Source organism: Sinocyclocheilus rhinocerous, unplaced genomic scaffold (genome assembly GCF_001515625.1).
Source record: "Sinocyclocheilus rhinocerous isolate Xijiao unplaced genomic scaffold, SAMN03320098_v1.1 scaffold4576, whole genome shotgun sequence".
NCBI classification, from domain to species: Eukaryota; Metazoa; Chordata; class Actinopteri; order Cypriniformes; family Cyprinidae; genus Sinocyclocheilus; species Sinocyclocheilus rhinocerous.
In genome coordinates, this window is record NW_015634218.1 from 97,681 (window position 1) to 113,272 (window position 15,592).

Below are 15,592 nucleotides of genomic sequence, written 5' to 3' on the forward strand. Positions count from 1 at the left end.
TCAGTAAAGCCGGTTCTGTGATTAATAGTAAATCTCCATCGCGTGCTTTCAGATGGAGTGGCATTTAATACACAGAGCCGTAGTTCACTGCAATATCGCGTTCATAATTGAAGGCGATTGATCTGCGATTATGAACGCGATATTGCGTAGCTTGTCAGTTAGGCCTACTGTTTACAATGCGTGGAATGGTGCGCTGTGATTGGTTGAGCGGATATATAGCATTCTGCAGAGAAGGGAGACTGGCGTTTGTCGCGGTTTGGAAAGATAGGGAGAAAACATGACAGAATAACACGGCGGATATCGCATTTTCCGTAAAATTTTAATTGACTTTTCAATACCGACCCGATACAATACTGATTTTGGCGGGAACTCAATTTTTTTAAAATGCCGTTTATCGCATTTTGGAAACAAACTCTTCATTTATTAAAAAACTGAATATTTAAGTGTTTTATTGTGATTGTTTTCATTTTAAAATTATTTATATACAGTATAGAGCTGCATGACTATTGCACTTATTTTGTCACATATGGTGATCTGATATAAACCTAGCACACAATGTATCCCCAAATGCCCATTAAACTCGCAGCACATTCAGAGATAATCTAATCTCTGCATGATAATCCTCAAAAAAGCCTTCATCTTTCAAAAATTCATCTTCAATTTTTTTTTACTTGTGTTTTCGGGCTGAAATATAACTGGAAAATTTTTTGACAGGCTTCGTGCAATTTACCCACATTCTGCAACTGCGTCCAAATATCAGGATATTAAAAGCAATTGAGAATGACTTGTAAAAATTTGCATGCGTTTTTATTTAACGGACTACAACAAATGGTTTATGTCATTACATGCCTCACAGATGCCTGTTCCCACCGTAATCATTAACGTTTAACGCAGGGAAGAACTGACACGAGGAATCCTGGCAGAAAAGGCTTTATTCCACCATGGCACATGAAAGCGGACACACCAGCGAGACGATCAATGGAAACACTGTCAGATGGATTAACAGCCAGTGTAACGTCTCAATGCAACAAACCAGGCTTCTGAAATCAAGCTTTGATCGTCTGTCAATTAAAAAGCCAAAGCGCTTTCAGATCCAAGAAAACATCGCTCCAATTATAAGATCAGATACAAGATTAGCTTTCTGCTCAGAAACCAGGCTTGTGCAAAATTCAGAGCTGAAGAATTAGTTCCAGTACAATTCCCGTACAGTGTGGATTTGAATTGAACTGGTTACAACATGCATACATTTCAAGTGTGTATGGAACAGAACTCAATCAAAACTATGATGATTGACACCATCTTGCACATTTAGTATCCGCTATTTCTAACCAACATAATATTATAGCGACCAAAGACTCGTTATATTCAGCAATTTTAACTAAACCACCATCAACAGAACCATAGCGTTTTGTTTATGATTTGAAGGTTGCTTTGCAGAGTGAGCTCTTGAAGGGTTGCCATGTCCACTTATTATAAGCGTCGCCTTATTAAGCGTTTTTGGGCCATTTGCTTGGGCATGGCTAATGAAGCGATCTAGTTTATAGAGGTAATAAAGCAGGCGGTGCAGTTTGCAATATTTTAGTATGTGGCTTATTTCCAAGATAACAAATTTGGATTTGAGTTTATTATGGGCTTGATCTTATATGTGGTTATTTTCTAGCAAGATCTGGCAACACCGAGACAAAACGTACCCCGTGATTTCTTGCACAGCATATACAGAAAGGACACAACTCTGATTAGCATTTAAATATGTCATTAACAACTAGCTTCAGTTCGGTTCCATACACACTGCGTAGAAAGAAAATACAACTTTTTATCTCATAATTCTGACTTTTTTTCTTGCAATTCTGAGTTTTGGAATTCTGCCACAGAATTTTTATCTCAAATCAGACTTTTTCTTGCGTTTAGATTTATTTCTAAACACAATTCTGAATTGTCATCTGGAAAAAGACAATTGTGAGATATAAGCTTCCATAGGAAGGATACTTCAAACAATCAAACAAACTTTTTAATGGAAAATCACTGGACAAATGAAAAGAAACGGTGAAAGTCCTGCTCTGCTATCGCACTGTGTGGTTTAATCACTGTTTTGTCACACTTTTAGAGAATTTGGTGTCTCCCATACACTGCAGTAAATGGCAGCGCTAAATGTTGGGGAAGGCTATCCATATCCTTGGTTGCAACCAAAGTCCCTTTTGAGAAAAGTTTGTTCACTTGGAGGCCAATTTATTTAGAAAGCGGGACATATTTTGCCATATTGCGCGTTGCATTTACTCCCATTCACAGTAAAATGAGTGCATGCAAAGTATTACATGCAAGTATTGCATACTGCATGTTGCGCTACCATCAAAAATGACTTTGCAGATCGCCAACCTGTCCGCCAGGATATCACTGGCACTTATGGGGTGAAGTGTTCATTGATCAAAGCTCAAGATGAATCAACCACAATCGTGGGACCATCTGTGAGTGAGATTTTCTTGCATGCAAAACTAAATAAATAAAACTAATGTCCACAAAACTCTGACCATACCATCAATGAAGCCTGTAATGCAGCTAACAGTTTCTTCTAGTAAAAGTCAAAAGAGCTCATCTAAATCATGGTTTTGGAAAAAGCGGTAGTTCTGGGCTTTCGAAGCCTGTAATGCAGCTAACAGTTTCTTCTAGTAAAAGTCAAAAGAGCTCATCTAAATAATGGTTTTGGAAAAAGCGGTAGTTCTGGGCTTTAGGGTGTTGAAAGCGGATATATAGCATGTTTCGGGTGGTTTCAGCATGCCTAACATCGAATATTAGCCAGTATTTTCTCAATCTGCGATTCAAATTAATTTTCTCAGTGCCAGCTGCTGAAAAGCTCTCGAACGACAGGCTAATCCTACCGGAGAACACTGGATAATCTTTCTTCAGCGTTTGACATAACTTTTTTTAAACAACAGTAGGGATTGAAATGACCCTTTTGCAACAAAGCCACTGAAAAAGCTCCTGTTCTGTGCTATAAAGCGCCGTAACGGAGTGACAGAGCAGGAAAATGTGTGCAGGACCTGGCAAAAGCATCCGGAGGTCTCTGGCTGAGAGAGCAGGTGTAAGGAAAGACGCATCGGTTGCTGGTAACTAGGGGATGAAACAAGCACTACTCATCCCTGAAGACCAATAAGACCTGGGCTGCTTTCAATATAGTACAGTCAAATCCCATCCAGCTCATACCTGCAGATGGGCCGTAAACTTTGTTAGCTAACCATGTAATACTTTCCTGTTTTCTACAGTAATGCTTGCCAAAATTCACCACTGTGGATGGCTGAGGTATCATTCATGTAGCACACATGGTGTGTGACGAGTTACAAGCCAGTTTAATATGCGCCATTAGCGTTTAAATCACTAATCATAACACTGAGTTCAAACCAGACACAATATTGAGCTAAAAAGCTAAAGTAGGGCTGTCAGTCAGGGTTATTATTGTTAATTCGAATTAAAAATGTTAAAAACCATTTTTGTTAATTAAAATGAAACTGAACTGAAATCAAATTAGTTTAAACCTAAAGAGTAATATTTCATATATTAAATATATAATACAACTAATAAAAAGACAAAAGCATAAGACAACATTACAACAAATGAAACTAAAATTAAAATATAAAATAATTCAAAATATTATTAAAAACTTCAATAGCATATACATTATACTAAAATAATTCTTCTGTCAATCAATTAAAATGTAACTGCTATTAACTGCATAAATGGCAACATTAAAAGACATGTTATCTGGGATAAATAAGTATAAATTAATCTGTAGAATAATTTACTGATAAATGGGTGCTGCTGTGATATTGCGAGAGAAACATATTATAAAATATTATAAACATTTATACAAAAATAGAACATTAAAAAGTGGTTACCCATACAATGCTGTTCAAAATTTTGGGTGTGGTAAGATTTATAAATATTTTTGAAAAAAGTCTCACCAAGGCTGCATTTATTTGACGAAAAATAGAGTAAAAACATTAATATTGTGAAATATTATTATGATTTAAAATAAAAAAGCTGAATTTTCAGCATCATTACTCCAGTCTTCAGTGTCACATGATCCTTCAGAAATCAGTATAATATGCCGATTTGCTGCTGAAAAAAAAATTTCTTCATATTTTTGTGGAAACCACAATACATTTTATTCTTTGATGTATAGAAAGTTCAAAAGAACAGCATTTATTTGAAAACCAAGGCTGCATTTATTTGACGAAAAACAGAGTAAAATCATTAATATTGTGAAATATTATTATGATTTAAAATAAAAAAGCTGAATTTTCAGCATCATTACGCCAGTCTTCAGTGTCACATGATCCTTCAGAAATCAGTATAATATGCCGATTTGCTGCTGAAAAAAAAATTTCTTCATATTTTTGTGGAAACCACAATACATTTTATTCTTTGATGTATAGAAAGTTCAAAAGAACAGCATTTATTTGAAATAGAAACTATTTGTAACATTATAAATGACTTTACTGTCATATTTGATCAATTTAATGCATCCTCGCTGAATAAAAGTATTAATTTCTTTTGAGAAAAAAAATTATTCAAAACCTTTGAACGGTAGTGCATTTAATTAATTGCATGTGATAAATCTGATGTAAAGTGAGATTCTGTTCTAAACTGCTGCAACCATGACAAGAACATTCATGTTGTTTTTTGGGTCTCTAGTCTTCTGATTTGGTACTTTAAGGCCACCGTACATGAGGCATTAATCAAACTGAGGAATGAGGGTAAGTAAATGATAACAATATTCATTTTTGGGTGGAATTTCCCTTTAAGTGTGGACAGATTAATTACTTTTCCCTGGAAACTGATATAGAAACTATTTGTAACATTATAAATGACTTTACTGTCATATTTGATCAATTTAATGCATCCTCGCTGAATAAAAGTATTAATTTCTTTTGAGAAAAAAAATTATTCAAAACCTTTGAACGGTAGTGCATTTAATTAATTGCATGTGATAAATCTGATGTAAAGTGAGATTCTGTTCTAAACTGCTGCAACCATGACAAGAACATTCATGTTGTTTTTTGGGTCTCTAGTCTTCTGATTTGGTACTTTAAGGCCACCGTACATGAGGCATTAATCAAACTGAGGAATGAGGGTAAGTAAATGATAACAATATTCATTTTTGGGTGGAATTTCCCTTTAAGTGTGGACAGATTAATTACTTTTCCCTGGAAACTGATGCATCAAGTCTGGTGAGATCATAGTGCACTGTGCAAGAATGAGCAGCAGCATCAGTGATGCTTGCCTTTGCACATGCTACTAATAATAAGATTTTGCTGCATGGCATCATAATTATCATCATCTACTGTACTGTATACAGTCATAGCCTTGAGCTTTTGAACAACAATTAATCATTAAGCTCTGACATCATAATTAATGTACAATCCCTTGCGAATTATATATATAAATCTGGGCTTCACATTATATCGGATACGTTCATATTTCTTAAGCTGTACATAAATGAATACCTCCCATCCACGTCACCTTGACCAACGCCAAACCTCCGGCGCCACGGACCTTCTCGATGGCTGTGGAATGGCTTTTAAAGTACAAAGTGTCCCTGGTGTTCCTCTAAGGGTGGACGGACAGGGCCATAAACCTGCCTGCAGACTTGATCTTGGCATCATCCACAGCCAACACAGAGGTAAGTATCACTGAACTAAACCTGCAGCTAAAAATCATTAACGGAATAGCAAAAACACTGCATTTTGAAGAGTCACTGAGTTTAAAACACATTATGGATCAGACCAACGAATCCAAAATGGTCCAAAACCTAGTGAGCTGAGCATTGTTTCATAAACATAGGCAGTGTGACGTTACCTAAAAGACATCTTTTGGCTAAAGGCAATAACATATGGAAGCCCAATTGCAAGTTTTTATATGAGAACAAAAGTCAGAATTGGCGAGATATAAACTCAAAATTGCGACTTTTTTCTTGCAATTCCAATTTTTATATTTTGCAATTCTGAAAAATAAAAAGATTAAATTGTAAGTGAACTGTGAGATAAAAAGTCGCAATTACCTTTTTTTAATTTGTTTTATCCAGTGGCAGAAACCAGCTTCCATAATAACATGATCAATTAGAAAACTTCAGTAAAATATCAACACATTAATATCATATAAGTAATCATACAACATCAAACAATATAACAAATAAAAGAAGGCAGATGGAGTGAGAGAAATGTCGAATGCAAGTTTACTATAATTATATTTATCTGATTATAAATATTCTATGTATTTTATAAATAGACTACACTGAAAAAATAGACATATGATTTAATTTGAAAAACAAAATCTAATTTGCTAGTAAAGTAAATAATTATTACAAAGTAACATTGAATTAAACGTGAAATTCTGAAGCTTTTTGTGTGTGTGTGTACCGGAGTAATGGCTGCTGAAAATTCAGCCTTGCATCACAGGAATAAATTAGATTTTAAAATATATTTAAATACAAAGCAATTATTTTGAACTGTAATACTATAATCATATTTCACAATATTACTGTTTTTACTGTATTTTTAATCAAATAAATGATCATTTAAAAATCTCACTGACCCAAGTTTTTGAATGGTGGTGTATAAACACCCACTACATCCTTTCTGTTCATAAACCCAAACCTTTTTAAACTATTTTTCAAAACTTTATCAAGCTAATTTGAAAAACTTTGCTTTTGTAGTTAAAAGACTGAATTTTTTTTTTATTTGATTTGATTTGAATTTAAATTGATTTGAACTGCACGTCCTTAATTTTGAATTCTGCTTCCTGTTTGCTAGCTCAAATTCAAATGCAAAATCAGAAACTGAATTGGAATTTAAAATGCATTCTAAATTCAGTTCTGAATGGCGCACAAACGCACTTAAAGAGGTTTTCATTTCAGTTAAATTCGGACGCTTTAATCAAATAAATGATCATTTAAAAATCTCACTGACCCAAGCTTTTGAATGGTGGTGTATAAACACCCACTACATCCTTTCTGTTCATAAACCCAAACCTTTTTAAAGCTTTTTAAACTATTTTTCAAAACTTTATCAAGCTAATTTGAAAAACTTTGCTTTTGTAGTTAAAAGACTGAATTTTTTTTTAATTTGATTTGATTTGAATTTAAATTGATTTGAACTGCACGTCCTTAATTTTGAATTCTGCTTCCTGTTTGCTAGCTCAAATTCAAATGCAAAATCAGAAACTGAATTGGAATTTAAAATGCATTCTAAATTCAGTTCTGAATGGCGCACAAACGCACTTAAAGAGGTTTTCATTTCAGTTAAATTCGGACGCTGCTTTTGAAGGCAGTAGGCAGCAGTCGGCAAGGCCAGTCAACAGGTTTTGAAACACAGCCATTGAGCGTTGACCAAAATCAAGTACTTCAAAGGTTCATCTGCTGTTTTAATGATGAACACATCCTAAGAGCATCATTTCTCTCCATATTTCAAACATCTGTTAATTGTTAGGGGACGTGGTCATCTGGCCTCAGACATGAAGTTTAAGAGGATCCAATGGCAAGTGCCAAAAAACACCCACCCAGACGTTCAGTCCTCAACCTCTAAACCTCCTGTATGCTTCCAGACTCAAACATGTCATTTCTTGACTTCTACTAGAAACAGTGGCAAAAAAAAACGAAAATAAAATTAATGAAATAAAGCATTTTCAGTGTTTTCTGGTTCTATGCTGGAGTGAAAAGTTAAAGTGTGAAGGCCGGCTGTTGTCATGATCATCCCGGTCGATAGTGGCAGAAAGAACTGCATGATCAGACATCCGTCACTAAACTGGTAATTATCAAGCGGTCAAACTTCCAAAACGGAGACTCACCAAGCACAAAAACTGAGAAATAAACTGGTCTTGGCAAGTTTTTACTGACCTGCTGGCCCGACTTTTTAGAAACTGTAACATAATGCATGACTTCATATTCAATACATGGGTCAAAGACATAAGGGGGGTTTTCAAGCATTTTTTTTCCCAACAAAAAATATAATTATATCATACAGTTTACCATGATTTACCCAGACAAAAGACTCCCATTAAAGCAGCACTATGTAACTTCTTCTGTGTTCAAAATTTGCAAAATGTATATAATGAGCGAGTACATCATGAATTCATCTTCCAAACCGCGTTTTTGTCTTATTCCGAATCACTATGGTACACTTATAATAAGTACTTATATTTGGACTATTGTAGCCTGGTCGGGTCGTCACCGCTGCGGAGTAACACATACCTGCGTGAATCGCCATAGACATAAACTTAGAGAAGTAGCTCCGGTTGGAATGTTCTTCCGCGGGATGTGTGCAGTTCTGTTTATTAACCGCTAGAGCGCCAAAAGTTACATAGTGCTGCTTAGCTTTAACAGAGTTGTACATACATTTCCCAAATATATGGTAAAGGTATGTCTTATTCCTAAATGAACACATAATTTCAGCATAATATTTCTCCAAGATAAATTAATTCAATAAAAAAGATAATATAATTCTGTTGTTTACATACAAAAGAAAGGAAAAATTGAAATCGCATCATATGACCCCTTTAAAATGTCATTCAGTGTAACGATAGTTCATCCACCAAAAATCTTGTCAGCCATATTTAGAACCAGAATCATTAGATTCATTAAAAGCCCCAAAAACTAATTAACTGTAATTTTCAACCTTTTCCAATCTTTGTCACTATCCTTCAAAATAAGTTTTTAATCACTTAAAATATAATTACATTTAGTATGATCACTTTTGTTTTATATATTTTAATAAGTACAGGTCAGATGTTGTTTTATTTTTACATAAATATATCTGTTATGCTGAATAAAGATGGAACATTATTTCACCCATATTTTGACATTTTATTTTCACAAAAGTTATTTGAAACATTTAATTAGACACTTTACTTGCATTTAATGTGCTTTCTATGTATATAAAATCACTTTCTGTAAATTTAATTTGATGCGAACACCAAAATGGGTTGTCTTGTCTTTGACCCACATACATGATTTAATGCATTACTGTATAAGAATGGCAGTCTGATGCAATCCTCCCTGTTATGTTTTAATCTGATGCAAGCGAATACAAATCCAAGAAACACAAATCTTGCGAAACAAAAACACATTTAAGGAAATGTTGCAAAATACAGTGAAATTCTCAGTTCATCCTCCTTTGGTGTGGATGACATTATATTGTACATTAACTGAGCTTTTATAAGAGACTGACCAAATGTATGCAGTTTGTTTACACTATCGTTCAAAAGTAGGGTCAGTAATATTTTTTTTTAAATAAATTAATACTTTTATTTAGCAAGAATCCGTTAAATTGATCAAAAGTGACAGTAAAGGCATTTACAAATGTTGCAAAAGATTTCTATTTCAAATGAATTCTGTTCTTTACATTTTTTCCCCCACGAACACATGAGACAGCACAACTGTTTTCAACACTGATAATAATCAGAAATGTTTCAGCATATTAGAATGATTTCTGAAGGATCATGTGACACTGGAGCAATTCAGCTTTGCATCACAAGAATAAATTAAATTTTTTAATATTTTAAAGAAGAAAACAGTTATTTTAAATTGTAATAATATTTCACAATATTACTGATTTTATTGTAATTTTTTTACCAAATAAATACAACTTTAGTGAGCATTAGAGATTTTTAATCTCTAATTTAAAAAAAAAAAATCTTTCCAACCCATAACTACATGAAATGTAGTTTATTTCAAACAGTGGCTACTTTAAAATGAGCGTTTTTTTTTTTTGCTTTCGGTTTTCATCACAGTTTCTTTGATTTCATTTAAAATTTTAATTTGGGATCATCACTAGTTATGACTAATGTTTTCTGCAATCTACACTTATTGAAAACCATACAGTAGACAGTAGAATGAGAGAAGTGTTATGTTTGGATTCCACGCTTCTTTCCACAAAGTTAGATTTTAAAGACTAACTTTCCATTTTAAACGACAGATGCTTATGTTAAAAACCATCAGTTTCAAAGTGAGCAGGGAAAAATAATTAGAGGAGTAAGTGGGCAAAGTGCGGAAAATGTAATTATCGTGATGTATGAGCAACACATTTGTATAATTCAGACATTATGATTAAGCAGCCAAAGGGTTGAGGTCTGTGATGAGTCTGGCTTTATTTCGCTACAATGTGGGGACAAAACCATTCCCAGAAGTGAGCCCAATCTGACCAAACCATTTCTTGAGGACAGTCTCTGATTCATTAAATAAAGTAAATTAAAGAACACTGTTCCTTAGGGCCTTTTCACACTGAACGATCACACTCAGCGAGAATGTCCTGCACGATGACGCTTTTGAATCGAAACAATAGATCCCTATGGGGCTATTCACACCAGTCAGAGCGCGTTCACTCTAGATCTGTCAATCATGTGATCATATCTCCTGCCCTGCCGTATATTCAAAAAAATTGAGAGAAACATTTTTCTACACATGAAATGTGACCCTTGACCACAAAACCAGTCATAATGGTCAATTTTTCGAAATTGAGATTTATACATCATCCGAAAGCTGAATAAATAAGCTTTCCATTGATGTATGCTTTGTTATGATAGGACAATATTTGGCCGAGATACAACTGGAATCTGAGGGTGCAAAAAAGGGTGCAAAAAAATCTAAATACTGAGAAAATCCCCTTTAAAGTTGTCCAAATGAAGTTCTTAGCAATGGATAGTACTAATAAAAAATTAAGTTTTAATATATTTACAGTAGGAAATTTACAAAATATCTTCATGGAACATGATCTTTAATTAATATCCTAATGATTTTTGGCATAAAAGAAAAATCTATAATTTTGACCCATACAATGTATTTTTGGCTATTGCTACAAATATACCCCAGCGACTTAAGACTGGTTTTGTGCTCCAGGGTCACAAATATGAATGCAAATAGACATATGATTATGACGATATATTTTCTGTATGTGTTTTTTATGCAGCTCATGGTATTTTTATAACAATAAAGGATGTTTATGACAAATGATTAGTGGGTGTAGCGTTCAATCCATTATAAAACATACAAAGAGTCCATGTCTGTCTATTATAGAATCAAAATCCACTTCAGATCCCAATCGGAAGTTATTACAAGCACTCGATGAAGGTTTAAAGTGGGTTTTTGAGTAAAAACATTAAGCGGACGATGTTAAAGCCGCATGAATACATACATGAGGAGAAATGCATTGTTGGTCGGCATGCAGGCGTGAATTCGCAGAAGGCGATCAATCACTTCTTGCTCAGTGTGAAATGGCCTTTAGGGTGCAGGTTTGGGTTTTGTCATTCAGACAGCTTGGCAAATGTGTGTAAATGTTGCGTGTGTTTCTTACCGCCCAGGTCTTGCTCAGTCTAAAGATGGGAGCGCTTTGCAATGTAGACACCACCGACACCATAGAATGAAGGTTATTCAGCTCAAGAAGTTTCTGCAGACATAGAAAGCAAGTGATGAATTGCTATACAGTTCAGAAAACTCAATGCACAAACCACAAAAAGGGTGTTTTTAGAGCACAAGAGAGAGTAAACACTGCAAAAAAACATGATTTAATCTGGTTTTCCAGAACAAATATCTAAACATTCTTCATCATCATAAATCACTTACTTCTACATTTACTTCAGAAGTAAAAGTACTTAACTCTTGTGCTGTGCTGAAAATCCTTTACCTAATTGTGAACCTGGACCACAAAACCAGTCATAAGGGTCAATTTTTTGAAACTGAGATTTATACATCATCTGAAAACAGGACAATATTTGGCCGAGATGCAACTATTTGAAAATCTGGAATCTGAGGGTGCAAAAAAATCAAAATATTGAGAAAATCACCTTTAAAGTTGTCCAAATGAAGTTCTTAGCAATGCATATTACTAATCAAAAATTAAGTTTCTATATATTTACAGTAGGAAATTTACAAAATATCTTCATGGAACATGATCTTTACTTAATATCCTGATTTTTGGCATAAAAGAAAAATTTATAATTTTGACCCATACATTGTTTTTTTGGCTATTGCTACAAATATACCCCAGCGACTTAAGACTGCTTTTGTGGTCCAGGGTCACAATTTAGAGTTGCTGGTTTAAAAAGCATTAAAAATTGCTTGTAAATCTCTCATTACGCTGTTATCACCAAATCATGGTTTTTGAGTGAAAAAAAGCATTATTTGTGGATCATTTTGGCAAAAACTGAGGTGCATGAGCCCAGATCAACGCGGCCTGCGATCAATCAGTTTAAAAAACAAATACAAAACCTGTGCTAAGTGAAAGAAAACAAGCTGACAAAAAAGACTGAATCCAATATTTGATTATATTATAGCATAACAAGAATTTTAAAAGCAATTTTTTGTAGGCCGGTCATTTTTGACCAGGAAGACCTCAATTGTAACATGGTGGCGAAACAAAAAAAGTACAAAAATTATAAACAATTTGGGGAAGTTGTTGTACCCTGTGTGAGCAAAGCATTACTACAAAACATTAACTAGCTTTGGGAAAAAAATAAAATCTGGAAATGACTTGAACATGAGGGTTAAGATATTTCAAAAAGACAAAAATGAGGCGAGTTGTGCTTAAAACAAGGGGGGGGGGGAATCTGCCAATGGGGTCAGAAAAATGGGAACACAAGTTTATATTTTGACCCCAAAGACAGACATTTTTTATTTTACGCAAAAAGATTAAGTTTGTTTAGATTAAATTTATATGGCAATCACCCATTTTACTGGTTGCATTATATTATGTTTTGCTATTAAACATGAAAAGTTCTCACTTCAGAAATGGTTGGGTTGCAATTTGTGAAAACACAGAAAATGCACTTCTAATGAAGCAGACATGTACTACTGTCTGTTTGTTAGGTTAGATGATGTCACAGCTAGCGCCCACACTCAAAACTCCCTTTACTGCTCTCTGATTGGACGCCATCTACTAAAAGACAGTGACCTTCAGTAAGATACAGACCTGCTTTCATCATTACTCCCACAATGAAGACCCAACAAACTCTAGAATGATGGAAAACTGCTTTGGGCTCGCTTCAGCAAATTTGGCACGCCTGGATCCACTCCATGACACATGATGACTACAATCTGAGGGGTGGGGGGGGTCAGCTTTTGTTCTGTCAGCAAGTGTTCCTCTGAGATTTAGTCATGAGATTTCTGAAGGATGATATTCCAGCCGCTCCACTGACGTGGCTTGTTTTGATGAGTTTACTGAGATGAAGACAGTACAGCGAAGGGCTCTTCAACTGCTGTCTTTATCCAGATGAAGGGTGGGCAAACATTTGACAGAGTAATTATCAAGTTTAAGATGAAAAACAAAACCAAACTCTTCATACTGTGTGTTCAATTGCATTAAAAGTGAAGTGTGCAATTGCTGTGCCACTAGCGTATTTCCAAAAATAATAACAAAGTTTTAGTATCAGCATATTAAACTGTGACAACAGAAAGCACTTTGAGAAAATTGCAAATGTCACTTTTTTAAAGGAATAGTTCACCCAACAATGACAACTTGCTGAAAATGTACTCACCCTCATGCCATCCAAAATGTAGATGAGTTTATTTCTTCATCAGAACAGATTTGGAGAAATGTAGTTTTACATCACTTGCTCATCAATGGATGCTCTGCAGTGAATGGGTGCCGTCAGAATGAGAGTCCAAACAGCTGATAAAAACATCACAATAATCCACAAGTAATCCACTCCAGTCCAGTCCATCAGTTAATGTCTTGAGAAGTGAAAAGCTGCATGTTTGTAAGAAATAAAGCCATCATTAAGATGTTTTAACTTTAAACCGTCGCTTCAGGCCAAAATACGAGTCCATAACCATAAATTCCTCCAGTGAAAAAGTCCATCTCCTGTTGTCTCTCACATCAAAATCCACCCACATATTTGTTTAGAGCGGTTTTGGGCTGTTTTTGCTTGTAAACGGTGCTTGATCTGTGCAGACTTCTCTCCTGATTCAGACCAGATGACCTTTTCACTGGAGGAAGCATTATTATGGATAGAGGACTCATATTTTAGCCAGAAGCAATGTTTTAAAATTAAAAAGGTCTTAATGGTAGATTTGTTTCTTACAAACACGCAGCTTTTCATTTCTCAAGACGGAGGACTGTAGTGGTGTGGATTACTTGTGGATTATTGTGATGTTTTTATCAGCTGTTTGGACTCTCATTCTGACGGCACCCATTCACTGCAGAGGATCCATTGCCAAGCAAGTGATTCAACGCTACATTTCTCCAAATCTGTTCTGATGAAGAAATAAATTCATCATTATCTTGGATGGCCTGAGGGCGAATATATTCAGCACATTTTCATTTTTGGGTGAACTATTTCTTTAAACTGTGGTAGAAGAAAGTACAATAACCTTAAATACAAATATATAGCACATACCGAACCGTACCGAAACCGTGACTCTAAAACCGTGATACAAACCGAACCGTGAGTAAGTTGAACCGTTGCACCCCTAATAGACAGTATTTTAAGACATCATAGACTGTTCCAAAAATGCTGTCTTCAAAGATACCTAGATGTGGCCAAATTCTAAAGCAGCACTGCATGATGGGAAATCATCACACATCATCATACTGTATGCACTTTCAATAGGCAGATTAGTGATCTTTCTTAATAGTTGTACTGTTTTTGTATTGATACAATAAGAATATGATTTTGTAAACAGCTGCTCATTAATGTACCTTTGCGATCTTGATGAAGTGGCTCAGGATCTCGGCACGGATCTTCAGGGTTTGAGCGGTCAGGATTTCCCGTACCAACCAGAAGCTCACCTGAAGCATAAATAAATAATAATTAACAAAAGAATGATCAAAACCAAAATTTGAAAACCAGACTGAAAAAGAATGAGAGAGAAAAGCAGAGGTCACGTCACAGGACAGCAATAAGTCAACTTTTCATCTGCGGTTTAAACTCATGACTCAACTGGAGTCAACCCATATCTTGTGGAAAACCCATTTCTGATAGACAAAAACAAAAATGCTGGAAATAACTGAGATGGAGAAAAAGTGTTGTTATGTAATGAGTGAAAAATGATTATAATAGTACGGCAAACACAGAACTCTGGGCGCACAGACTTCGCTTGGCAGAGGCTCCAACGCAAGCAGATGCCAAAAAAAAAAAAAAAAAAAAAAACAAAATTAGAAAGCTGGTGAAGCCTGAGTGAATCTGACCGTAGTAAATAGTTTAAGATTTCGGCCTCAGGGAACCGTTACAACATAACGGGAGTCAGGTAACAAACCTCAACAATTTCCTCAAAAGCGGCCTCGATTATATTTCACACAAGGGGAATCAAACTCAAGAAACTATTTAATGTCTGACAAATAATTAGAAAGAAATTGGCGCTCTTGAATAAAGCAGGAACGTGAGTCATTGCATGTGTAAAAAATATTGCAAGTTGTAAATGAAACAAAGATTATTGGAATACGTTTTACAAGAAAATACTAGTTGAGTCTTTCTACTTTCAGGGTGTTTTGGACAGTATATGCATGTTATGATGGAAGGGTGATCTTCCCAAATAATTAGCAAATAAATTGAAATTTGAAGGGATACTTAATAAAACAATCTGAATGATTTGAGGGAAATAAATAAATACATT

General features: G+C 34.9%; 1 protein-coding gene across 1 annotated transcript in view; it reads right to left on the reverse strand.

The window, feature by feature from the left end:
* Positions 1-15,592, reverse strand: part of LOC107745450 (ras-specific guanine nucleotide-releasing factor RalGPS1-like) — a gene marked incomplete at its 5' end in the record, with an annotated part of 111,928 nt that overhangs the window by 88,064 nt on the left and 8,272 nt on the right. The window contains 2 exons of the mRNA XM_016559322.1: positions 11,337-11,429; positions 14,679-14,768. Of these exons, the coding sequence (XP_016414808.1) occupies positions 11,337-11,429; positions 14,679-14,768 (183 nt within the window). The remainder of the gene's footprint in view (positions 1-11,336; positions 11,430-14,678; positions 14,769-15,592) is intronic.